Raw genomic sequence first — 21,015 nt, 5'->3', positions numbered from 1 at the left:
AAGTGAACGACATAATAACCTTGGTGGGCCTGACTAGTGATTACTATACCGTGACCTTGGCCTCTTACCTGTGTTTTGTAGCACAGTACCTAGCATTATCCGTCTCACTATGTAGAAAGTGATCGAAGACAACATCTCCTTCAGGAAAGGATGAACAAAATAAAGGTTTTAAGTTAAAGATGTGCTTTCCGGCAAAGTGGATCACCTTCTGATTCGCCAATTTCAGTATCGGAAAAGCGGGGAATGAGAAACCTTGATCAGCGTTGTTTCAATGACATGTCCACGGGCACGTGCATTCATCAATTGGCTGTGGAATTTCTGCTTCTGCTGTCTAGGTAGATTGCAGTCACAACAAAACTGGATTGAGGGATAATTCCTGGACTTGGCGCTAATCTCTTAGATTTCTCACTATTCCGACACGACGATAAGAATATGCAGAAGCTGACCACGCGGACGGAAGCACTCCGTGGCTTCCTCGGTATACCGTGGCGCCAAGTGCCTAGATACTAGGTGATGTAATATCCCTATCTGGATTAAAGGCTACTATGTGAGGTCTGGGAATTCAGATTGGTTTGAGGAAGGGTGAACAAACATTTGGTTAAGCGTTTGGAGCGTTGTTGTACTTTGGGATCGTTTTGGCAAGGTATCTCTTCCAAGGTGGATATATGATCACTCGATACCGACGCCACATACGCCGAACCTTGGGAATCATCTCACATAGGCCCGCCTAGTCTTGGGAGATAAGACAGTGGGGTCCCTGGAAACCCAAAAACCAAGGAATTCCAGCGCCGAGCTAATGTTGAGAGGTAACTAGTATTGAGGTCCAGCGTCGCTAATTAAAATCGAGCAAACGTCGTAGCTCCCCCGTTTCTTCTGTCACATTTGACTGGGACCCATCGACGCCGGACATAGAGCATATTTGATGTCACCAAATCTGAAGAACTCGCGCTCGATGCGCTTGGTTATCGCCCTCGTCATTCCATTTGTGCTCTTTTGTTTCATCTACACCTTGAGGCCCACCTCCATATTTGTTCTTGGTCCTAAGGAACTCCCATATCTGCCCTCGGAGACGACTTTGACTGGTACCGGTGATTCAGCTTCAGTTGTGCCGACCACCACCGCTGCGCCTAGTTACAGTTATACGCTCCCACACAAGGTCTGGCACTCGGCAAAATCCGACAACATAACACGAGACCAGCGTGAATGGATCGGCAGCTGGACAAGAAAGAATCCCTCTATCCGCCAAGAATTGTTGACCGATCTATCCGCCGAAGCATTCGTTCGAGCTCGTTTCTACAACACGCGACCAGACATCGTCGAGGTCTATGAAGGGCTCCAGATTGCAATTCTACGTGCAGATCTTTTTCGATACTTAGTCGTGCTCGCCGAAGGAGGCATTTGGGGCGATCTAGATGTCAGCTGTGAGAAAGAAGTCGCCGAATGGGTTCCCTATGAATATCGGAACCAGACAATCGACATGATTGTCGGACTGGAGTTCGACTTCGAATGGCGAGGTCCGGGCACGGGTGTTGCTTCCCAGTTCTGCAATTGGATTTTTGTCGCGCGCCAGTCTTCGCGCAATCTTCAGATTGTCGTTGACTTTGTCATCAAGAAGCTGAAGGAGATTGCACAGGAAAACGCCGTGGGAATCGAAGGTGTTACACTCGATATGATTTCGGATGTGGTCGACGTGACTGGACCCAAAATGATGACTGTTGCGATTCTGGACAGTCTTGGACAATTGCTCGGCAGGACTGTCGATGACCGTGATTTCTCGGGCATCAAACGGCCTAAGCTAGTCGGTGATGTTCTGATTATGCCAGGCGTCTCTTTTGCTGCGCTTCAGAACGGCAATCCTACAGACCAAGGCGATGCCCTTGTATCACATCATTATGAGGGCTCGTGGAAGAAGGAAGCCGATGCAGCGAGGGAAAGAAAGAAGCAGGAAGAATTGCAACGGCAACAGCAGCAACAACCCCAAGTACCGCCACCTGCTGAGACAGAATTGGCACTACAATGACAAAAGATGTGTGCTCTGCTTGTCTTTCCTTTTAGACGCTCATCTTTCAGGCTTAATTGAAAGAAAACCAATGCTCGCAACATCCGAAATGTAAAGATCAGTAGCGTGTGGGTCACAACTTTGGAAGCTCGGATCTTGCCGAGCATGGCCCGAGGTGAGGTGGAGCTACGACTCCACCTGTACATACTGTATGTAACTAGTACTGGGCCGTGGATATGGTTTATTTACTCTCTTTAATGACTTAAGAAGAAGGCTCAGCAATGCGAGGCATAATCTTACAGTTATCAAGCTCTTCTACCAGTCTCGGGGTCCTTTGAGTGTGCTAATAAGGAAGCCCTAATTCGGTATCCCAAAGTCTCAAGTTGGATGCGAGGCAGAAATTCGCCGCCTCGTTCCTTCCTCTTTGGATACCTTCCACCGGTATCATGTCAAAGGCACGTGAGAGGAGGTGTATCACCTTCGCTGCTTTTTTGATCGTTTTCTTGTTTGCCTTTGCCTTCATTAACAACACGTCCACAAACTGTTACACAAGCCCCTCAAGTGTTTGATCGTCGACTTCCGTTATATCTACCTACCCTTGTATTCATCAGAGCAGTGAAGAGTGCTCATTATCATTTAGCTGAAATGAGAATCTTCCTTGTTGTCGCAGGGTTCTTCCTGCTGTTGGCTGGTGCCATCGCCAGTGTGCCGCAAATTGAGATCAAGGCAAGTGTTCACTTACAGCTTGAAAGGATCCGGCCAACTGACAGAATCACTGAATAGGGCTCCAAGTTCTTTTACGCAAACAATGGAACCCAATTGTAAGATTTGACATACGATGCCCAACTGCCCAGGATGCTAATACAGAGACTAGTTACATTCGAGGCATTGCATACCAGGGTATGTTAGAGCATTCACCATTTCACTGAGCACAAGCTAATTATCATTCAGAGGACTACAACTCTGGAGGAGCTACTGGAACCGGACAGTCAAATGAGACTCGTTACGTAGACCCGCTGACGGATGAGTCGCATTGCAAACGGGATATCCCATATCTCACGCAACTACGGACGAATGTGATTCGAACCTACGCCGTCGACCCAGCCAAGAACCATGATAATTGCATGCAACAGCTGGCAGATGCGGGGATCTATGTCATCGCCGACCTCGCATCCCCCGACTTGTCTATCACTTCGGATATGCCATCATGGACTGTGGATCAGTATGCTCGGTACACCGCCGTGATTGATACCTTCCACAAGTATGACAATGTCATTGGTTTCTTTGCTGGTAATGAGGTTGTCAATCATGCAAATCAGTCGGCGGGTGCAGCATTTGTCAAAGCCGCGGTCCGCGATATGAAAGCCTATATCAAGACGAAAGGATATAGAACATCACTAGCCTTTGGCTATGCGACTACCGACCGCCCAGAGTTTCGCAGGGAACTCTCAGACTATCTTAGCTGTGGTGATCACTCTACCGCAATTGATTTCTTTGGTTACAACATTTATGAATGGTGTGGAGACAACACCTTCAAGGGCTCTGGGTACTCGAACCTCACAGAGCAATACAAAGACTACTCGATTCCAATCTTCTTTTCCGAGTACGGATGCAATACAGTGAGGCCGCGTAAGTTCGGTGACATCGCTGCAATCTTTGGACCTGATATGGAGAATGTTTGGAGCGGTGGAATTGTCTATCAGTACTTCCAGAGTACCAACGACTACGGGCTTGTCTCTGTCGATGGAGATTCCGTCAGCACTGAGCCTGATTTCAGCTACTATTCCAAAGCCATGCAGACCGCAACACCCTCGGGGATTAATAGTGGCAGTTACTCTGTTACGAAATCTCCACATGCGTGTCCTACAGTCGATAGTAACTGGTTGGCCAAATCGAGCCCCTTGCCACCTTCGCCAAACAAGGACTTGTGCTCCTGCATGGTAGACAGTCTATCATGCGTGGTCAGCGACTCAATGCATGCGAATCAATACGGTGACTTGTTTGGTACAGTCTGTGGATCTGACAAGAGTGCCTGCGATGGGATTTCTGGGAATGCAACCACAGGGCAGTACGGAACCTTTGGTGTCTGCTCCAGCAAAGACAAGCTCTCCTATGTTTTTGACCAGTACTACCAGAGCCAGAAGAAAGACCAGTCAGCCTGTGACTTCAAGGGAGCTGCGTCCGTCCAGTCTGCAAAGAGTTCTTCTGCAAGCTGCAAGTCAATCCTCAGCCAGGCTGGAGTTGGCCAGGCCACTGGCGCAGCCACGTCCACATCGAAAGGGGCTGCTGTGAGCACGGTGGTACCAGTTGCCGTCAGAGTCGATAACTTGTTTGTAGCAATGTCCTTCGCTGCAGCCATTATGGCCGGATTTTTTATGGTCTATCTTTAGCCCCTTGGCCGAAACGAGATCGGGGTTTCTACAGATAGCATCATAGCAGATGGGCCATGGACCATGGACCCATGGAGACACATTCGTTAGCGACTGGAACAGTTGAATTCAAATCAATACTTGAATGATCAAGATCATCAATGAATCATACCTGACATACCATGTGCCTAAGTATAAAAGCAATGATTGGGACAACAAATGTTGGTTAAATGGACTACTATGGACTACAGTTGCGAATACTTCGTACAGTGTGGGCAAAAAGTACATGTAGTGCAAAACAAACAAACAAACACCCCGCCACCGGTAGATTTTTAGTCATCAAGAATGTCGGGCCGGCCCCACGTGCCCAGGTGGGCCTCTAGAAGACCGGGGCTTACAATTTTTTTACGAAAAATTACAGATCTTCCTCACGCCCTCCAAGCACATACACTCTTTGAATCTCCCTCGTTTTAGACTCCGAGTCAAATACCGCAAAAATGGGCAATGTAAGAGAAAACCCCACCAGTCTTCAGGCAACGCCATATCCCTCTGCGCCAGGTGTTTTGATCCTACTCAACGTACAGTAGACTGATGATACTCGACAGGGAGCCAAGGCAAACATGAAGCGTGAGCGCAACGCGAAGGACACCAAGACCGCCAAGTCGCAAATCAAGACCGTATGTCACTGTTATTGTCTGTCCTCATATGTCACACCAAGCTGACCCACATTGTTGTCTAGAACGAGAAGGCCATGACCATTCAGTGCCAGACCTGCAGACAAACCTTCCTCCAGACCACCAAGGCCCCTGCGTAAGTGAATCAACACTGATCTCCGATCTGAGCAAGCCTCGGTGCTTGTTCCACCAGTATATGTAACTCTTTGCTAACAGATCGCATGCAGCCTGCTCGAGCACGCCTCCAACAAGCACAACAAGGGTCTCGCTGATTGCTTCCCCGGTGTCAGCGCATAGGACAACAGCCCCTACGGAACCAAAACCGAAACCAATCTTCTTTACGATACCACGGGTTAGCATGGCTTCAGGAGTTTTGATCGAAAGCAAATATATCTAGGAACTGGATTTTGGAGAGTGGGCATTCTGCGTAGGCAACTACGTATGTGTAGTGGATGCTGCAGCATATCTAGTCTTCAATACGTAGTCAACCTAACGCTAACCGTTCTGTGTCTATATCCCTTTGCACTCTACTGATTGTGTCTTGCAGTATGGATAGAGTGGGTTATCCGTGGCGAGCATATAACTTGCGAGATACTGAAGGAATTAGGTATGAGAGATGATTCTCTCGTTACCGATGCCAGGAATCCCATAGAGCCTAACATGGTCCACTGACATAGGCATATTATAAGCAGGAGTCGGCTGAAGATCCGGGCATGAGGTGGTTGACCAGGCTCTGTGGCTTATCAAGTGATTTGCAACTTGGGAAGGAGCGTTCGTCTTAGTATCGCCTTCCGGTAGGTTGTGTCCTTGGTGTATACATTCCCGTTCAGGAAGGTACCTCGACGCAAAGGATATAAATAAGTGTCTCCCATCTTCTGCTTATTTTCTTTTCCTTCCTCCTTCACATCTCTTCCTTCTTCACTTCTCATCCTCCTCCTCTCTCTCTCTCTCGCTTCCTCCTCTCTCTCTCTCTCTCTTTCTCGTCCTCCTCTCTCTCTCTCTCTCTTTCTCGTCCTCCTCTCTCTCTCTCTCTCTTTCTCGTCCTCCTCTCTCTCTCTCTCTTTCTCGTCCTCCTCCCTCGTCCTCTCTCCTCCTCTACAGCGTGTCTTCCTCTTTCCTTCTCCCTCCACTCCTCCTACCCTCGCATATGTCCTCGACCATAACCAGCCTTACCGTGGCGGGCCTCACGGCTTCAGGGCAATCGGAAGGTTGGATATGGTAAACTCGTTCCCTCAACCACGTCCGTCAACCATCCAACTATATCCAGCCTTGCCGTGGCGGGCTTCACGGCTTCAGGGCAATCGGGAGGCTGGATGTGGTAACGACTCCGCTAACAACCTCCATCCGCTCAACCACACCACAATATCCAGCCTTGCCGTGGCGGGCCTCACGGCTTCAGGGCAATCGGAAGGCTGGATGTGGTAACGACCTCCGCTCAACGACCTTCGCTCAATCAACTCCGTTTAACCGCATTCGCTCCACTACCTTATATCCAGCCTTGCCGTGGCGGGCCTCACGGCTTCAGGACAATCGGAAGGTTGGATATGGTAAACTCATTCTCCCAACCAAGTCCGCCCAATCAAGTCCGTCTAATACACTCGCTCCACCATGTTCAGCCTTGCCGTGAACATCGACCCAGGTCCTTCCTGTCTGCCCCAAGTCTTTGCAAGTCTTTGCAAGTCTTTGCATCTCTAACATCCAACCATCTAAGATCACCACCGCTCACCTTGGCCTCGCTGTCCACCGTGCCCAATTGCCCAATTGCCCAATTGCCCATCATCCGTGAATTATATCAACCAACCACTATGCAACCATGAGCCTTACCTGAGGAAAGTCCACACAAGAGGCGTGCTCCTGCTCATTGTCAGCCCATTCAACAAAAGACCTCGATCGTTAGGTCTTTCCAATTGACCGACCATAAAGCCCCTGCCACTACACACTCTCATCTTATACCACTCGCCATCTGCCATTATTCACGACGAAAAGATCATTCTGACGAGTCTTCTCATCTTCGCGATCTGCCACAAAACACCTCCTTCCCCTTGCAATCCTTTCAACTTGACAACATATCCATCAAAACTACATATCCTCTTCCCAAATGACCCTTTCTTTCCTACAATCCCTTTACCTACAAAAGGTTTCTCCTTCTTGATTTTCAACATCATCATACAACAGTCACCACACCATACTATGCCATCTACCACGTCGTACATCTATCGCAATACATCCACGGCAAACCAACCAGCATTCATCATAAATTCCACTCACCGCACGCCAATCACCCAGCGGGCCTTTCCATGCTGCAATTACTTCTTTCCACCTGCTATGATCTTTCTACTTGCCCATGCACCATCCACCGCTCCATATGGCCATATCAATCAATGCATCCCATCACAACCATTCTTCCAACATTGATATCCATCCACTCCGACCACCGAGCCTCCATCATACAGCGTGACGGCCATGGCAACATCTACAACAAATGTCTGAAGGCCAGCCGTGTTGGCCTTCTCTTGCGAACCACTCAGCGTTCACTGTGAGAACTTTGGCATCAAACTTGAAAACTACACAGACCATTCGGCGTCTATCATGGCAGCCATAGCTCGAGCTCCCTACAACCTACGAATCGTGACTCTTCCTATTTGGCTATGGATTATGCATTCATCAGATCTCCATGGCAATCATGACATTTGTCCACCACAGACCACTCAGCGTCACCACGACAACCATGAGTAAATCCATTACAAATTACGCATCTCAGACTCTCTGCCTTATCAGTCCATATGGTATGCATCATACTGTCGAACATGAGGATATGAAACCATCTACCGCACCCACCCAATGGCTAATGTGACAACAATTCATCATATGCCCCCATTGTGCTCTCAATCACCTCTTCGGTCATCGTCCCTTGTCAGGCATTGTGAATTACACTGAAACAGCATCGAGAGATAGCTGGATCCAACTTTTCAGTCACACAGCCCTTTACCCGCTTCCACCCTGGGAGCCAATGTCATGATCCATCAGTGTCATCTGATCTTTCTATCGAGACGCCCGGTCTGTCTGTTCTACGAGGCTCTGACAGCCAATACGCAACAAGCAAGCAGCTTTGAACGATGCTTATCGAAGCAAACGCACAAATGATCACTACAAGGCCCAGTGACTCGGCAGATACGAGATCATCTATCGCTATTGCTGGTCTAAGGAAGGGAAACAACAACAACCATCTAACCTATCCATGGCCTCGACTGTGCTGTTTCAGCGACTCTTAAAAATAATGCACTTGAATAGTCCAGGCCTCCCAGCGATGGTGTCAGTTTTCTACACATCGCGCCGGGATATGCGGTTTTCTTACTTCTTACTTCATCACATCAACACACTTGACATACGAGTTTACACTTGTGGATGCTCCCTGCAGAATGTGTCCTTTCAGACACCCGACACAGTCACTGATTCGGAAAAATGGATGGTGATGCTTCGAGCGCTCCTCAACGACAATGCAGATGATAGACTTCTCCGGCACTTCTCCCCAGCTTCTTACACTATGTACCACTTAGGCATTCAATCAAAAATACATATGGCAATAGGTTTCTCAATTTCATTATGTTCTTTGGTAGTTAGCGATTTTGGTCTTACAATACTTAGTAGGCCAGCATCACCACTTGACTTTGTTAAACAACGAGCTAGTTACGTGAGACGGTGAGAGTTACTATCTTCATATAGTCTTCTGAAGTTCTTCAGTGAGTCAGTTCAGTTCAATGTCTCTGGTGTCGAGGTTAAGGCTTTATGCTTCCTGCCTCAGGCACCCAGCATGTGACGTCAACCCATATATCTCCCCAGCCACTTCAGGGAATCAGGACGAGAGTGCCAGCATGATACTTGATCTTAGTTGAGTGGAAGCAGGTCTTCCTTTCTCACTTGCTCTTGGTCGAATCAATGTTTGTCTCGATGTATCAACAGTAAAAAGGCCCTTTCAAATCGCATATAACATGACTCCGACTTATAGACCTACTGGACATTCATTCCCCTGGAGAACCAACAATGATCTTAAATAAGAGCTCCTCCCCGCCAACTGGGACGAGCCATGTGTCTATCTTCTCATCTCAGCCACCTATCTTCATTCTGCCAACCCATCTCTCCTTGGAAGAGTTGGACGAGACAGAAGGCCGACTGATCGACCATGGTGGGAAGGTGACGTATGACATTTCCGAAGCTGGCCTGATCCTGGGGAAGATTGAGCGGCCCAAACGTGCGGCACTGGAACTGCGCTCTCGCGGTATCTGGACAGAAGAGGTTATTCCGGACCCAACTCCGAAAAGAACTGCCAGTGATATGGAGCCTCCTGTTAAGCGCAGGCGCACGGGGGAACACCATGGGACCAAGGACATCCCGATCGAGATTATCGATCTCGATTCAGACACTCAGAGCGAGAAGAACGAGGTTGCAAGTCAACTCAGCTCTCCGCAACACCTGGCCCAAGTGCAAAAGCCAGAACTGGATAAGAAATTGGTCACTGTCCTGAAGCTCGAGTGGCTGCAGGCATCTATTGCATCCGGAGAAATGGTCTCTCAGGATCCATACGTTGTCTACCGTGGACGAAAGATCCCCACCCCGACCAAGTCAACACCGGCTACACGAAAGGAACTGGAGCTCAAATCAAGCCAAATCCTCGAGCGTGCAAAGCAAGATGCCGGCTCACAGGCACCTTCATCATCAGATTACATGCGCTCACGGCGCTCAAAAGAACCCGACCGTCCCCGACCAGCCCTCTACCGACATACAACCTCCGAGCAAGAGGAGCAGAACCCACCACCTCAACCAGACTGGGTGCGCGAGCAAGTCATGTACGCATGCATGCGCTCTGCACCCCTGCACCCGCCAAACGAAGACTTCATCGGCCAATTGGTCAAAATCCGACGTATCCGAGAACTGACACTTGATCAAATCGGCGTGCGGGCCTACAGTACCTCCATCGCCGCTATAGCGGCATACCCACATCGCCTCCGACGTCCAGGTGAGGTCCTCACTCTACCGGGTTGCGATGTCAAAATCGCAGACCTATTCGCACAGTTTCAGCAGGACGGCGGCTGCAGCCACACCGACGACGACGGCAACGTTGCCGCTGCCGATGCATTAGAAACGGATCCCATGCTGCGCGTCTTGAACAGCTTCTACCAGATCTGGGGTGTTGGCGCCAAGACCGCGCGCGACTTTTACCAGCGTGGCTGGCGTGATCTCGACGATATCGTCGAGCACGGGTGGAATACGCTGTCGCGCGTGCAGCAGATTGGGCTGAAGTACTACGAGGAGTTTCTGGAGGGGATTCCTCGGGCTGAGAGTGAGAAGATTGCAGATGTCATTCGGGATCATGCTGGTCGGGTCCGGGCTGGGGGAGGCATGGAGTGCATTATTGTTGGCGGATACCGTCGCGGAAAGGAATTGAGCGGTGATGTTGATATCGTTGTGACGCATCGTGATGATGCCGTTACTTACAACCTCGTTGTGGATCTTGTGGCGAGTCTTGAGGCGGAACACTATATCACTCATACGCTTGCCTTGCATTTGACTAATTCGCATCGGGAGCAGCAGACTTTACCGCTGCATCATGATGATACGAGGGGTTTTGATACTTTGGATAAGGCTTTGGTTGTCTGGCAGGACCCGGACTTTGATGCTAAAGCTATGGATGGGGATGATAAGAAGAAGAATCCTAATATTCATCGTCGTGTCGATATCATTATATCGCCATGGCGCACAGTCGGTTGTGCTGTACTTGGTTGGTCGGGTGATACGACGTTCCAGCGAGATTTACGGCGGTATGCGAAGAAATCACGCTCGTGGAAGTTTGATTCCAGTGGTGTGCGAGATCGTGTCACTGGGAATACGATTGACCTGGAACATGGTGGAGAGACTTGGGAGGAGAGGGAGAAACTCGTCTTGGAAGGACTGGGGGTTGGCTGGAGGCCAGCGGATGAACGGTGTTCGGGATAGCCACTTCAGTGCAGAGAAGCTGAGCAGACCTCGGGAGTCTCGCCATGGCATTATACACTCAAGGCATATAGAGATGTGGATACTTGTATCAGCGATGTGATGTTCCAAGTTTACCAGGATATGCATAGTATTTTGAGCATCTACAAAGATGAATAAGTGTTGGAAGTGTTAAGTCACTGCCTCGTATCATGTCCGAGGTCCAAAAAAGTTCAACTACTAAGACATCCACATCAGAATAACGGGAAAAGAAAGCAGTATGGCACAGCCTCATTCACGCCAATCGCATGGATACAAGGACAATCAAAGAAAAGAAAACATAAGGTACACAAAGATACAAGTCTACCAATTTCTTGGTATAGATGCAGGCAAAAGTGAAGAAAAAAGAGCACAAAAAACAACCGCCACCGCAAATGCACTATGCATCATCAACCCACAGCGAATCAATCATCACGCCATAGGCCTGGAACTAGCCATCTCACCATACCGTCCACGACTCCGGGTGGTGTCGTAAGCATTGAGAACACGCATCTGACCACCATCATCGGCCTGAGAGAAGGCGTAACCGCGCTGCTTGCGCATGCGCTGGACCTGGCGAACCTTCCGGATGGCTTTTTGGAACTGCTCCATGCGTGGACGATAATCCTGGACATTGTATTTCTGGATTTCCTGCACGTGATGGTAGTTCTGCGGGTAGTACATGCGCTTGGCATACTTCCAGGCATAGTCGCGTAGCAGGCATATACAAGGCAGGACGATGGCCATCAGGTAGAAAATGGGGGACTTGAAGAGGACGGGGATAGTGCCGTAGTATTCGTTTGAGAATCCCAGGGCCGGGGCGGCGAAACCGTACGCCGGAAGGAAGATCAGCCACAGGGCCATCGACCCTGGGATGGCGATGAAGGTGTATTTCGTCCAGACGTTGGTGATCAGAGCGGCTTTACCGAGAACCGTGGCGAGCACGGCGGTGTATAGAGATTCGCCCCAGACCCAGTGGCCGGCGACTTGGCCGTCGGCCGTGGGGAGGTCCCAGAAGTAGATCAGTTGGGAGACAATGTAGAGCAGGAGAGAATGGAAAAATCCGTTCAGAACCCAGGCCCAGAAGCTGTGCTTCTTGAAGAAGACGCCTTTCTGGCCCAACTGGTACAACTGTGGGTAGCGGTCAAGCAACCGGGCAGAGATGTACTGGTCAAAGATACCCATCGCGAATGGAGGTAGGACAGTGAAGAGCACGTTGTAGAAGGAGAGGGTCCATGATTCGTAAATTACCTCTCCGGAGAAAGCGTTTTGGAAAGAATACTGTGACAAGTCAGATACCGCTGACTATACTGCATCGAAGTTGGACTTACCCAGAATTGAGTCATGTACAGCGTAATGTTCTTGTAGAACGAGTACAAAATGACTCGACTAATGCGAGAGTAACTCCACGCTCCGTGAACGAGGAGCAACTTCCGGAGGAATCGGAACTGGCCAATGGCCACATCAGCAGAGCGTGCGGCCTGGAGGCCTTCAACACCGCTGATGCCGACGCCGACGTGGGCGGCTTGGATCATAGACACATCATTGGCGCCGTCGCCGATAGCCAACAAAAGAGCCTTCTTGTGACGCTTGACAAGCTTAACGACCAACGCCTTTTGAAGGGGAGAGACACGACTAAAGAACATGTCAGTAAATGCCTAGGAAAAAGAAAAGGGACTGAGCACACTTACCAACAAACAACAGCTTTGCAAATCACTGCCAGATCCAAGAACAGCTTCTCCATATCCTTTTCCAGAGCGAAAGTCAATGATCGTCCATCAATGATCAAGGCCAAAGGATCGGCGTCCCCAGAGGCGATTTGGCTCATGACAGCATCCATCTTCTTCTGCAAGCTCGCACGAGTCGCTTCTGCGGACTCTTCGTTGACGATAAGGAGTGTCATGTCTTCCGAGATGAGCTTGCAGGACATGCCGATATTGATCGCAGTCTCCTGCCGGTCACCAGTCAAGACCCAGATTTTGATGCCTGCGGCCTGGAGCGTGTGGATGGTATCCGGAACACCATCCTGCAAGCGATCCTCAATAGCCGTAGCGCCGAGAAGGTAGAAGTCCTTCTCAATCAGTTCAGCCGCCTTATCAAGTTCATCCGCACGGTTGCCACCGACGGTGGTAGAAGCCTTGTCAAAGATCTGGTACCATTGCTGGAACTCGTCTTCGGGGACTTCCCGCATAGCCAGACACAGCGTCCGCAGTCCATCCGAGGCATACTCCTCCAAGTGTTGCAGAGTCGCCTCAACGGTGGGATTATCGGGGTGAAGCCGCTCAAGAATGACCGTATCGGCACCCTTGCAATAAACGCGGACCTTTCCATCGGGGCATCGGAAGATAGTCGACATTCGCTTGCGAGTAGAGTTGAACTCGCACACTGCGAGCAGCTCGTACTCGAGCTGCTGTCCTTCAGTCTCGAAGAGCACAGATCTCGGTTTTCGGTTGGTGAAGCGGAAGCCCAGCGATGCGGCTCCGTCTACCAAAGCACCCTCATCGGGTGAGGCGGCTTGGTACTTGATCACATCGGGATCACTGGCATTTCGCTCGGGAATGACCGTGTGACAGGTGGCAAGAAGGGTGAGGAGCTCACGAATGGCGTTCTGGCTTGGATGCGACTTGAGATTTTCTTTAAGTTGTTTGAAGTCGTGAATACCAACATCGGCGCCATCCTCCGCGGCAGCACGTCGATCTTCAGGAACATCGTCACCATATTGGATGCCCGCAATAGAGACTTGTTTGAATTCCATCATATTGCAGGTCAGGGTGCCAGTTTTGTCAGAGAAAATGTACTCGATCTGGCCAAGCTCTTCGACGAGTGAAGATGTCCGGCAGGTGGCCGGCGTGTCGGTCTTATCGTAGTATATGTCGAGATCGGAATTGATGAGGAATGCCTGGAAATACTTCACAATTTCAATGGTGACGAAGAGGGAGATCGGAACCAAGTTCGAATATAGCACCCAGTAGGTGAAAATGTCCATGATGAACTGCTTGCCCGTGTTGACCGATCCGTAGTCAAGGTATGCAAGTGTATCAGACCTAGTTTTCCGAATAACGAGGTCGCCAACAGAACTGACAACACTCAGAGCGATGAGAATGCTGACAAGCATCAGAATTTGTATGTTGACGGTGCGCTCCACGGCTGTCCGCTTGATTGGGGTTGCTGTCGCATTCCGCATCAATTTTGTCTCGTGGCCACTGAATACCACGATGCCATGAATCCAAGGGGTATTGCGCAAAGTTGCACCACGAAGCAGCAATTGGTCAGGGGCCAAGGGCAACTCTTTCTCGCCGCCTCCAGCATTCATGGTCAAAGTAGCTTCGTAGGTATACAGACTGCTGTTTGGCTGTTCTGACCGAACACGTCCACTCAGACGACTCAGATCACTAGGGCTGACCAGATGCGCGGTCTCCGGAATAGCTTGCTTGATCTTCAGATTGGTTTCGCCATCCAAGTTTGCCGTCTCAATGTAACATAGACCCTCTGGCTCGGATGATGCAAGTAGAACCAGATCAGCTGGGAAAGGCTGCTCGGACTCAACCCGAACTATATCACCAACCACAACATCCACCCACTTTGTATCATGGAAGGAAGATCCCTTGAGAACTTGAGTTTTGGAGAAATTGAGTCCTCTGTCTGACATTCTCCGTTTATAGTCCTCCACCAATTCCTTGATCGCAGACACCGCCAGCACAATAGCCAGCGGGACGATAGTCGTGTATCTGTTCGTCGGCGATACATTGGGGATTTGTTGCAGGACAGCGGTAAACAAGAAGAACAAGTTGGCATACTTGGAGAATTGTTCGAAGAGGAATTTGGGAATAAAGGTAACGATGTTGTACTTGGCCGTCGAGACGTGATTGCTGACGAACCGGTGGACGGAATTTGCAGGCGGGTTGTTGAGCTGGATCATGCGTGGGCCCATTGTCGAAGGATCGGCCTTGCGTCGTCCGAAGATGTTGAGGTCAGATGCGCGGAACTTCTTGCGTTGCTTCGGGGGCGGCACCGGAGAAGCATTACTATCGATCGGTCCCATTCTTGCGCCGCCCTCTGTTAATGGGAGATCCATCTCCGAATATTGCGAGGTTCCCATGCCAAACATGTATTTCGCCCTGCCCATCAATCCACCCCCGAGTCCGAGGACGCTGTTGCGCTGATTTGCCTGGCGAACGCGGTGTGAACTAGCAATCCGGTCTTCATCCGCGTCGAGGTCATAATAACCCGAATGCCCGTCGTCAAAATCGTCCGCGGAGTACCGTCGATAATTGTCGAGTCCAGAGGTCTGGGAGTAGCTCCGATCACGCGCGGAGTAGGGGTCATTAAAATGAAACCCAGGGTTGACAGGCGGATGCGCCGATCCAGAAGCAGCACTGTGTTGCGTGCTGCCCTGGGGCGCACGAGATCCGACAAAATTGTCATAGGAAACGGAAGGACGTGGCTGCGTTTGGGTATACGGTTGCTCGGAGTCGTCGATGTTATAGCGTTGTAGTAGGTGCTCGTCATTCACCGGGGGTCCCTGGCCACTGTTGTACGTGGGTTCGGAATCCAGCAGGAGGTCGTCATCGCGACCAGCGGCTGGATGTGACCCGGGAGGCCTACCGCTGGCCATGATGCCGCGGGGAAGCTGACAGCCTCACTGTTGTAGCACAGTAGCGATGCCCCTGAGGCATTGATCGCAAAAGCAGATCGACGGGAGGCGCGTCGCTCAACCTGCCAAAGTAACGAAGAGGAGAAACGAATGTATGATAAGCAAGTGAATGAATTCGAGGGATTTGGATTGGAAAATGCGGAAGTTGAGGAAGAACGGGGTGGCTTAGCGCGTGAAGGCAACAATTAAGCTATGTTGATTTGATCCGCGGGTAGGCGGTAAAGCGCTTCACGACGATCAAGGAGATCCAGCTACTTGGGGAGATGTTTATGTTAACTACAAAATGGTCTTTATTGCGTTGGTAATTATTGTCTTTATTGGCTCTAATAGTAGTGATATGTTACTCTACACAGTACAGCCCTGAAATGTTGTTGGTTTTGTTGGTCACGTTCAGACAACGAGGTGCAATAAATTGAGCTAATAATAGGGGCCACCTTAGCGCTGTTAGGCCATCTTAGCGCGGGCTGAAACTGCTTCCACGTCTGATTCACAAATACTGTGTATACTGAAACTGTAGTAGAACAGTGTCAGATGGACACGTTTGAAGGCTTCCGAAGCGGAGAATTGCGCTACCAATTAACCTACTGTGTACACATCCACGTCTACACCTACGACAGCACCAGAAAAGTACGTATCCGACCATCTACGAGCTAGTGTGGAGTATTTTCCCAGTCATGAGGATGTCAAATATCTCAGATTGTTGGTCCGGGACACCCATGGTATCATTGATGCAAACGCCATGCAAAACTCCAGTCCCCAGATCATGAAAGTAGTGGTAGTACATGCCGTTCACTCGGGTTGAATCAAGCGGTCATTCGCTGCCCGGGACTCATCAGCCATGCCAAAGTCCGCCCGCTTAGACAGGTCGGCCTGAAGAGCCTTGTCAACGATAGCATTGAGCACCTTGACCTTTTCCCACGCAAGATTTGTCTTGGTAACAATGAGCATAGCATCAATCGGAGCACCGGCGTGCTTCGAGATGTAGCAGACATCACCTGCACTATTGATGCCAATGACAAGGTCTCCCTCCGCTGCCTGTTCCTCCTTCCTAGTAGCATCGACAATGACCTGCTTGCTGTCATTGAAACACTGGAAAGTGACTGCAAGGGGGTTTGTGGGTGATATTGAGTGGCACGGGGACACGCTGCTCCAAGCCGTAGACTATGACACGACCATCTTTGACAACAGAGTCCGGCCGGCGGAAGTGTTGCAGTCCGGCCATGACTCCGATACAGGCTGCATCGGTGATGTTTCCATCAAAATCGATAACGTGAATGTCAGCCCGAATAGCCCAGCAGCTCACACCCTTCAATATGCAAAGGGATTCAGTGTCAAGAGCGTTCGAATGGCGAATGATGCGATCAAGCGCCTCGAGGACGTAAGGCTCGAGATCGTTAGATCTGCAGAGAGGTATGTTAGAAATCGAACCCAGCATTCAATCTGGATGCTGGAATGTCCTTACCGTCCATTTTCCCAGGCGGGGGAGCCCATATTACTTAGCTCCATGTTGATGTTGAAGGAACCATCGAAAGGCCTGTCTTCAAATGGCTTGGTAATTTCGGCGGAAATCCGAACAATGATGCTAGAAGATGCAGTTAGTGACTTCGATGTGCTATGGATCAAACAACGATACCGTACTCACCTCGTCTTCCCAAGCTGCAACTTCACATGTCCGTATTCTTCACCAAAGGAAATGTTCAGAGGACGATACTCATCGAATTGGCGGCCATCAAGACGTAGGTTCTGACCCAGCGCCTCAAGAATGAAGTCGCGCTCCGGAATGGAGAGCGGCTCTTCCCTCGACGACATACTTGGCTGTGGTCTGGCGGGTTCGATAAAGTTGGTTGGCTTTTGAGCCGCCTCTTTTGGGTGTGCAGGCCGCATTTTGCCGTTTCGGAAATGAGTTAGTCCGTAAGTTGCGCCAATGGGCGTAAGGATTGGTGGGCGGTGGGGAAAAAGCTGCGGGGCCCGGCGCCTGAGGCGACAATCTTATCAAAAGCAGGAAGAGACCGCCTTGGAAACCGCCTCGGAGACCAGCTCGGAAACTGCCAATCTCCTAGGACTTCCTTCCACAAAGCAATCCGCACCACAAAATGACTACCGGTATGCTACTGAAATTGAGGCCTGGGATCTAGAAATTGCATAGCTAACAGTTTCCAGCTCACCGACCTACCTTTGACCCGGTACGACAGCTTATCTTAATCCAATGCTTCAAGACTAACTGAATACAACAGGCGCAAGGCAAAGAAGCCCTTCGCGGCCCGGCTTACCACCAGCGACTTCTGCCTGCGCATAAACATCTGAAAGTTCGGTATGCAGAACGATGATTCGCAAGGCCGTACATATCATTGACCCTCTATTAGGCAACCTGGACAAGGCGGCGACGCCGACCCATCGCCCCGTGACCTTCGCGCCGAGCTTCTCCAGGCTGAAGCAGCACACTTTGCCAAGAAGAATGGCATTCCAGTCGATCAGCCGACTATCGCCGACTCAGTCCCCAAGCGACAGCTCGAAGCTGCACCCCAGGATGGAACCGATGGCGACATCCAGGAAGAAGACCCAGAGGCCAAGCGCCGGCGCATATTGGAGGAGACGCGCGACATAGACGCCGATTCAGATGCCTCAGAAGAAGACAGCAGTGATGAGGATAGGTGGGTCGAGTCCAGTCTATCCTTTCCCTGAGGCGACAGAACTGACAAAGTACAGCGACGAGGAAGATGAAGCAGCCGAGTTAATGCGCGAGCTTGAAAAGATCAAGAAAGAGAGATTAGAGCAAAAGGAGAAAGAGGTACTTCGCGCTTCGCATCTACATTTCAATAACGGCGGCTAATATACAGTAGGAGCGTGAACGGGCAGCAGAGGAAGAGGAGAAACGAGAGGTAGACATTGCACGCGGCAATCCTCTATTGAATTCCCAAGATTTCAACATGAAGCGACGCTGGGATGACGATGTCGTATTCAAGAATCAGGCTCGAGGCACTGAGAACAGAGATGGCAAGGAATTTGTCAACGTATGCTGATCCGCTATACTTTGCTTTGAGGCCTGGACTAATCTTCTTGCAGGACCTCCTTCGTTCTGACTTCCACAAACGTTTCATGGTATGTCCTGTATTCACTACTCTTGATATACATTCACTGACCAGGTTTTTAAGGGCAAATACGTGCGGTAAACGCTCCTAGGACACATGGCCATCAATTACACAGATATTTCAATTTAGCGAATGGATGTTATTTTCCCCCTCTCCGTTTTACCAAAGCCACGCAGTCTTCCGTACCGACCATATCTACCACGTACGATCTGCATATTGCGCTCAAAACTGAACGACTTTGACTTCAATGCTGTGTCCACTGGTCTGCGCAAAAGGAGCTCCACATTGACGATGGAATGGATGCACTAGTTGCAGGGCAGTAAAGATACCTGCTCAACCCGGGTCTTATGGAAATTCACCGATCAGCCAAGGTGACTGATGGAAAGAGAGATCAAGTCTCTGGGGAGGACCCAGTGACCCCGGGATCAAGCCTGACTAGGAGGACAGGGGACGCACCAATTTCCTAGAAATGGCCATCAAACTTCAAAGTCCAAAGGATGAATTTATGAAAATTCATGAAGCTGGAATCAAGACTAGAGTGGGAGCATGAATCTACCTAACGCATCGAACCCATTTTCTTCTACTGTGTATGTACTGTGTAGACTGTAGACCGTGCCTTGAAGTGGCAGAATTATTTCAGCGGCAGAACATCAAGGTAGCCCTAAAGTAGGGATCGCGGTGCCTTATTGTCAGCTCACAGTTTATATTTCGTATTATTTTGTAAAACTTGATTATAATTATTCCCTTATGCTGTATGACACCCTTTTCACAAGTTGATTGCAATTTTGACACTAGAAGGGTGATCCCAGGAAGGTCGGACTTCACCTGACTCCTACTGTGTACGTAAAAGAAACATACCTGTTTGTAGTAGGCGGTCAAAGAAAAGCTTTGTCTATCACACTATTTAATTGGTCACACGAGAGAGCGGTCACCCATCACTGTCCAATACTTTTCCTCCTCGCGCCACCGCCTACGATAGCCACCCTTGAACGTTATCGGTTCTAATCAAGATGAAGCAGAAGCCATCCTCCGAAGCTCGGAAGCATTCACCTTCGAGTCCAAAGCGCAACGTAGTTCCAACTATAGAAACCGAAGCCGATATGACCGACACATCACTGACTCCCCAGGTGATGCACAGTATGTATCGTCCAAATTGGCCCACCATGACGACGTTGTATTCATGGCCGCTAACAAACGCTTTCATCAGATCGGATCAACGCCAATATCTCGCAATTGCTCCAACGCTTCGAGAACATCATCGCTACTGCGGCTGTAAGCTTTGCCTCAGAACTTGGAGACACTGCAATATTAACACCTTGAAACAGGCCGAGAATACCAGCCACACGTCCACCGCAGTTGAGTCCTACCAGATGGATGTTGACACCTCCGCCTTGGTAAGTTAATACGCAAAGTACCCTTTCCACGCGGTCGCCTACGGGAAACTCCAGAGACTTGTCAAGTTGTATGAACGAACAAGACTAACATGTACATTTTGCTACCTTAGATCCACGCAGCTGAGGACCTGCATGCCTTGACCCGCACCATGAAAGAGCTCTGGCTCTTCGGTAAACTCGATACTCTCGGTGAAGACGAGCGCGACGTTCAGCGCCGTGAGCAGATGCAGGAGAATGTGCGCGTACTTCAGGAAAAACTGGCCGAGGCGATGTCGAAGATCGTGGAGGATAAGTAAGAACAGATCTCCCGAGGTTGTTCCATTGTGTAGCTTCCATATTTTTGTCTTGAAGCTGTTTTCGCGTGTGATACCCACAGGTTCTTTGCGTCTGGCGTTTGACTGGTGTTACGGCGACTCGGCGAGCTCAGTTTACTTGCGATATCTCGAATTCAAAGTCTTCAATTTTCCTTTCTTGTTTCTTCTCTCCAATTAATCGCAAGCGATGACGTTCATCCTATTGGATCTTCACGAGCCTTGGAAATACCTTCGCAATTGAAAGCAAACTAAAATAACCCACCATCTTCAAGCCAAAGCTGTTAAGCGCGGGGCGATAAGCATCCGACAGATAAGCATCTCGACCCCCGCGACGCGACGCGAATCCTCCGAACATTCATCCCCCAAAGTCCACTTGAACCACCTCAAAAGAACCTCTTTACACCAAAACCCCAATCTCAAATAAACCAGCACAATCCACCAAAATGCCACCACACAACCCACCGCCCCTCCCTCCCCCTGACCCTAGTGGTAGCAACAACCCCAATCCGCACCGCG

At 49.9% G+C, this 21,015-nt stretch overlaps 8 protein-coding genes across 8 annotated transcripts; 6 read left to right on the top strand and 2 right to left on the bottom strand.

Moving 5' to 3' along the window:
- Window positions 1–922: 922 nt before the first annotated feature.
- Window positions 923–2,020, top strand: N7515_002416 (CAZyme family GT32; the record flags this gene model as incomplete). Its single annotated transcript, XM_056663160.1, has 1 exon — window positions 923–2,020. The coding sequence occupies one exon, from the start codon at window positions 923–925 to the stop codon at window positions 2,018–2,020; it is 1,098 nt and encodes a 365-aa protein (XP_056525273.1).
- Window positions 2,021–2,644: 624 nt separating this feature from the next.
- On the top strand, window positions 2,645–4,389 carry N7515_002415 (glycoside hydrolase family 72 protein; the record flags this gene model as incomplete). Its single annotated transcript, XM_056663159.1, has 4 exons — window positions 2,645–2,731; window positions 2,783–2,820; window positions 2,874–2,899; window positions 2,951–4,389. 4 exons carry the CDS (start codon window positions 2,645–2,647, stop codon window positions 4,387–4,389), a joined length of 1,590 nt encoding a protein of 529 aa, XP_056525272.1.
- Window positions 4,390–4,865: 476 nt separating this feature from the next.
- N7515_002414 (uncharacterized protein) lies at window positions 4,866–5,339 on the top strand (the record flags this gene model as incomplete). Its single annotated transcript, XM_056663158.1, has 4 exons — window positions 4,866–4,874; window positions 4,974–5,045; window positions 5,108–5,178; window positions 5,270–5,339. 4 exons carry the CDS (start codon window positions 4,866–4,868, stop codon window positions 5,337–5,339), a joined length of 222 nt encoding a protein of 73 aa, XP_056525271.1.
- Window positions 5,340–9,083: 3,744 nt separating this feature from the next.
- On the top strand, window positions 9,084–11,033 carry N7515_002413 (type-X family DNA polymerase; the record flags this gene model as incomplete). The annotated part of the gene is made up of 1 exon (XM_056663157.1): window positions 9,084–11,033. The coding sequence occupies one exon, from the start codon at window positions 9,084–9,086 to the stop codon at window positions 11,031–11,033; it is 1,950 nt and encodes a 649-aa protein (XP_056525270.1).
- A 447-nt stretch (window positions 11,034–11,480) lies between these two features.
- N7515_002412 (aminophospholipid-translocating P4-type ATPase DRS2) lies at window positions 11,481–15,663 on the bottom strand (the record flags this gene model as incomplete). The annotated part of the gene is made up of 3 exons (XM_056663156.1): window positions 11,481–12,329; window positions 12,380–12,683; window positions 12,740–15,663. 3 exons carry the CDS (start codon window positions 15,661–15,663, stop codon window positions 11,481–11,483), a joined length of 4,077 nt encoding a protein of 1,358 aa, XP_056525269.1.
- An 828-nt stretch (window positions 15,664–16,491) lies between these two features.
- On the bottom strand, window positions 16,492–17,586 carry N7515_002411 (exosome non-catalytic core subunit RRP45; the record flags this gene model as incomplete). The annotated part of the gene is made up of 4 exons (XM_056663155.1): window positions 16,492–16,791; window positions 16,838–17,102; window positions 17,165–17,284; window positions 17,345–17,586. 4 exons carry the CDS (start codon window positions 17,584–17,586, stop codon window positions 16,492–16,494), a joined length of 927 nt encoding a protein of 308 aa, XP_056525268.1.
- A 209-nt stretch (window positions 17,587–17,795) lies between these two features.
- Window positions 17,796–18,843, top strand: N7515_002410 (spliceosome-associated CWC15 family protein; the record flags this gene model as incomplete). Its single annotated transcript, XM_056663154.1, has 7 exons — window positions 17,796–17,805; window positions 17,863–17,885; window positions 17,937–18,013; window positions 18,066–18,353; window positions 18,409–18,490; window positions 18,543–18,713; window positions 18,766–18,843. Coding segments are annotated over 7 exons (729 nt in total), but the record flags the coding sequence as incomplete, so codon positions are not given.
- A 958-nt stretch (window positions 18,844–19,801) lies between these two features.
- Window positions 19,802–20,475, top strand: N7515_002409 (RNA polymerase II mediator complex head subunit MED22; the record flags this gene model as incomplete). The annotated part of the gene is made up of 4 exons (XM_056663153.1): window positions 19,802–19,928; window positions 19,999–20,063; window positions 20,117–20,185; window positions 20,296–20,475. Coding segments are annotated over 4 exons (441 nt in total), but the record flags the coding sequence as incomplete, so codon positions are not given.
- Window positions 20,476–21,015: the final 540 nt, after the last annotated feature.

The sequence above is a fragment of the Penicillium bovifimosum genome (genome assembly GCF_028826915.1).
Source record: "Penicillium bovifimosum strain IBT 22155 chromosome Unknown utg000002l_segment0_segment0, whole genome shotgun sequence".
NCBI classification, from domain to species: Eukaryota; Fungi; Ascomycota; class Eurotiomycetes; order Eurotiales; family Aspergillaceae; genus Penicillium; species Penicillium bovifimosum.
This window is presented reverse-complemented; position numbering and strand designations above follow the sequence as displayed.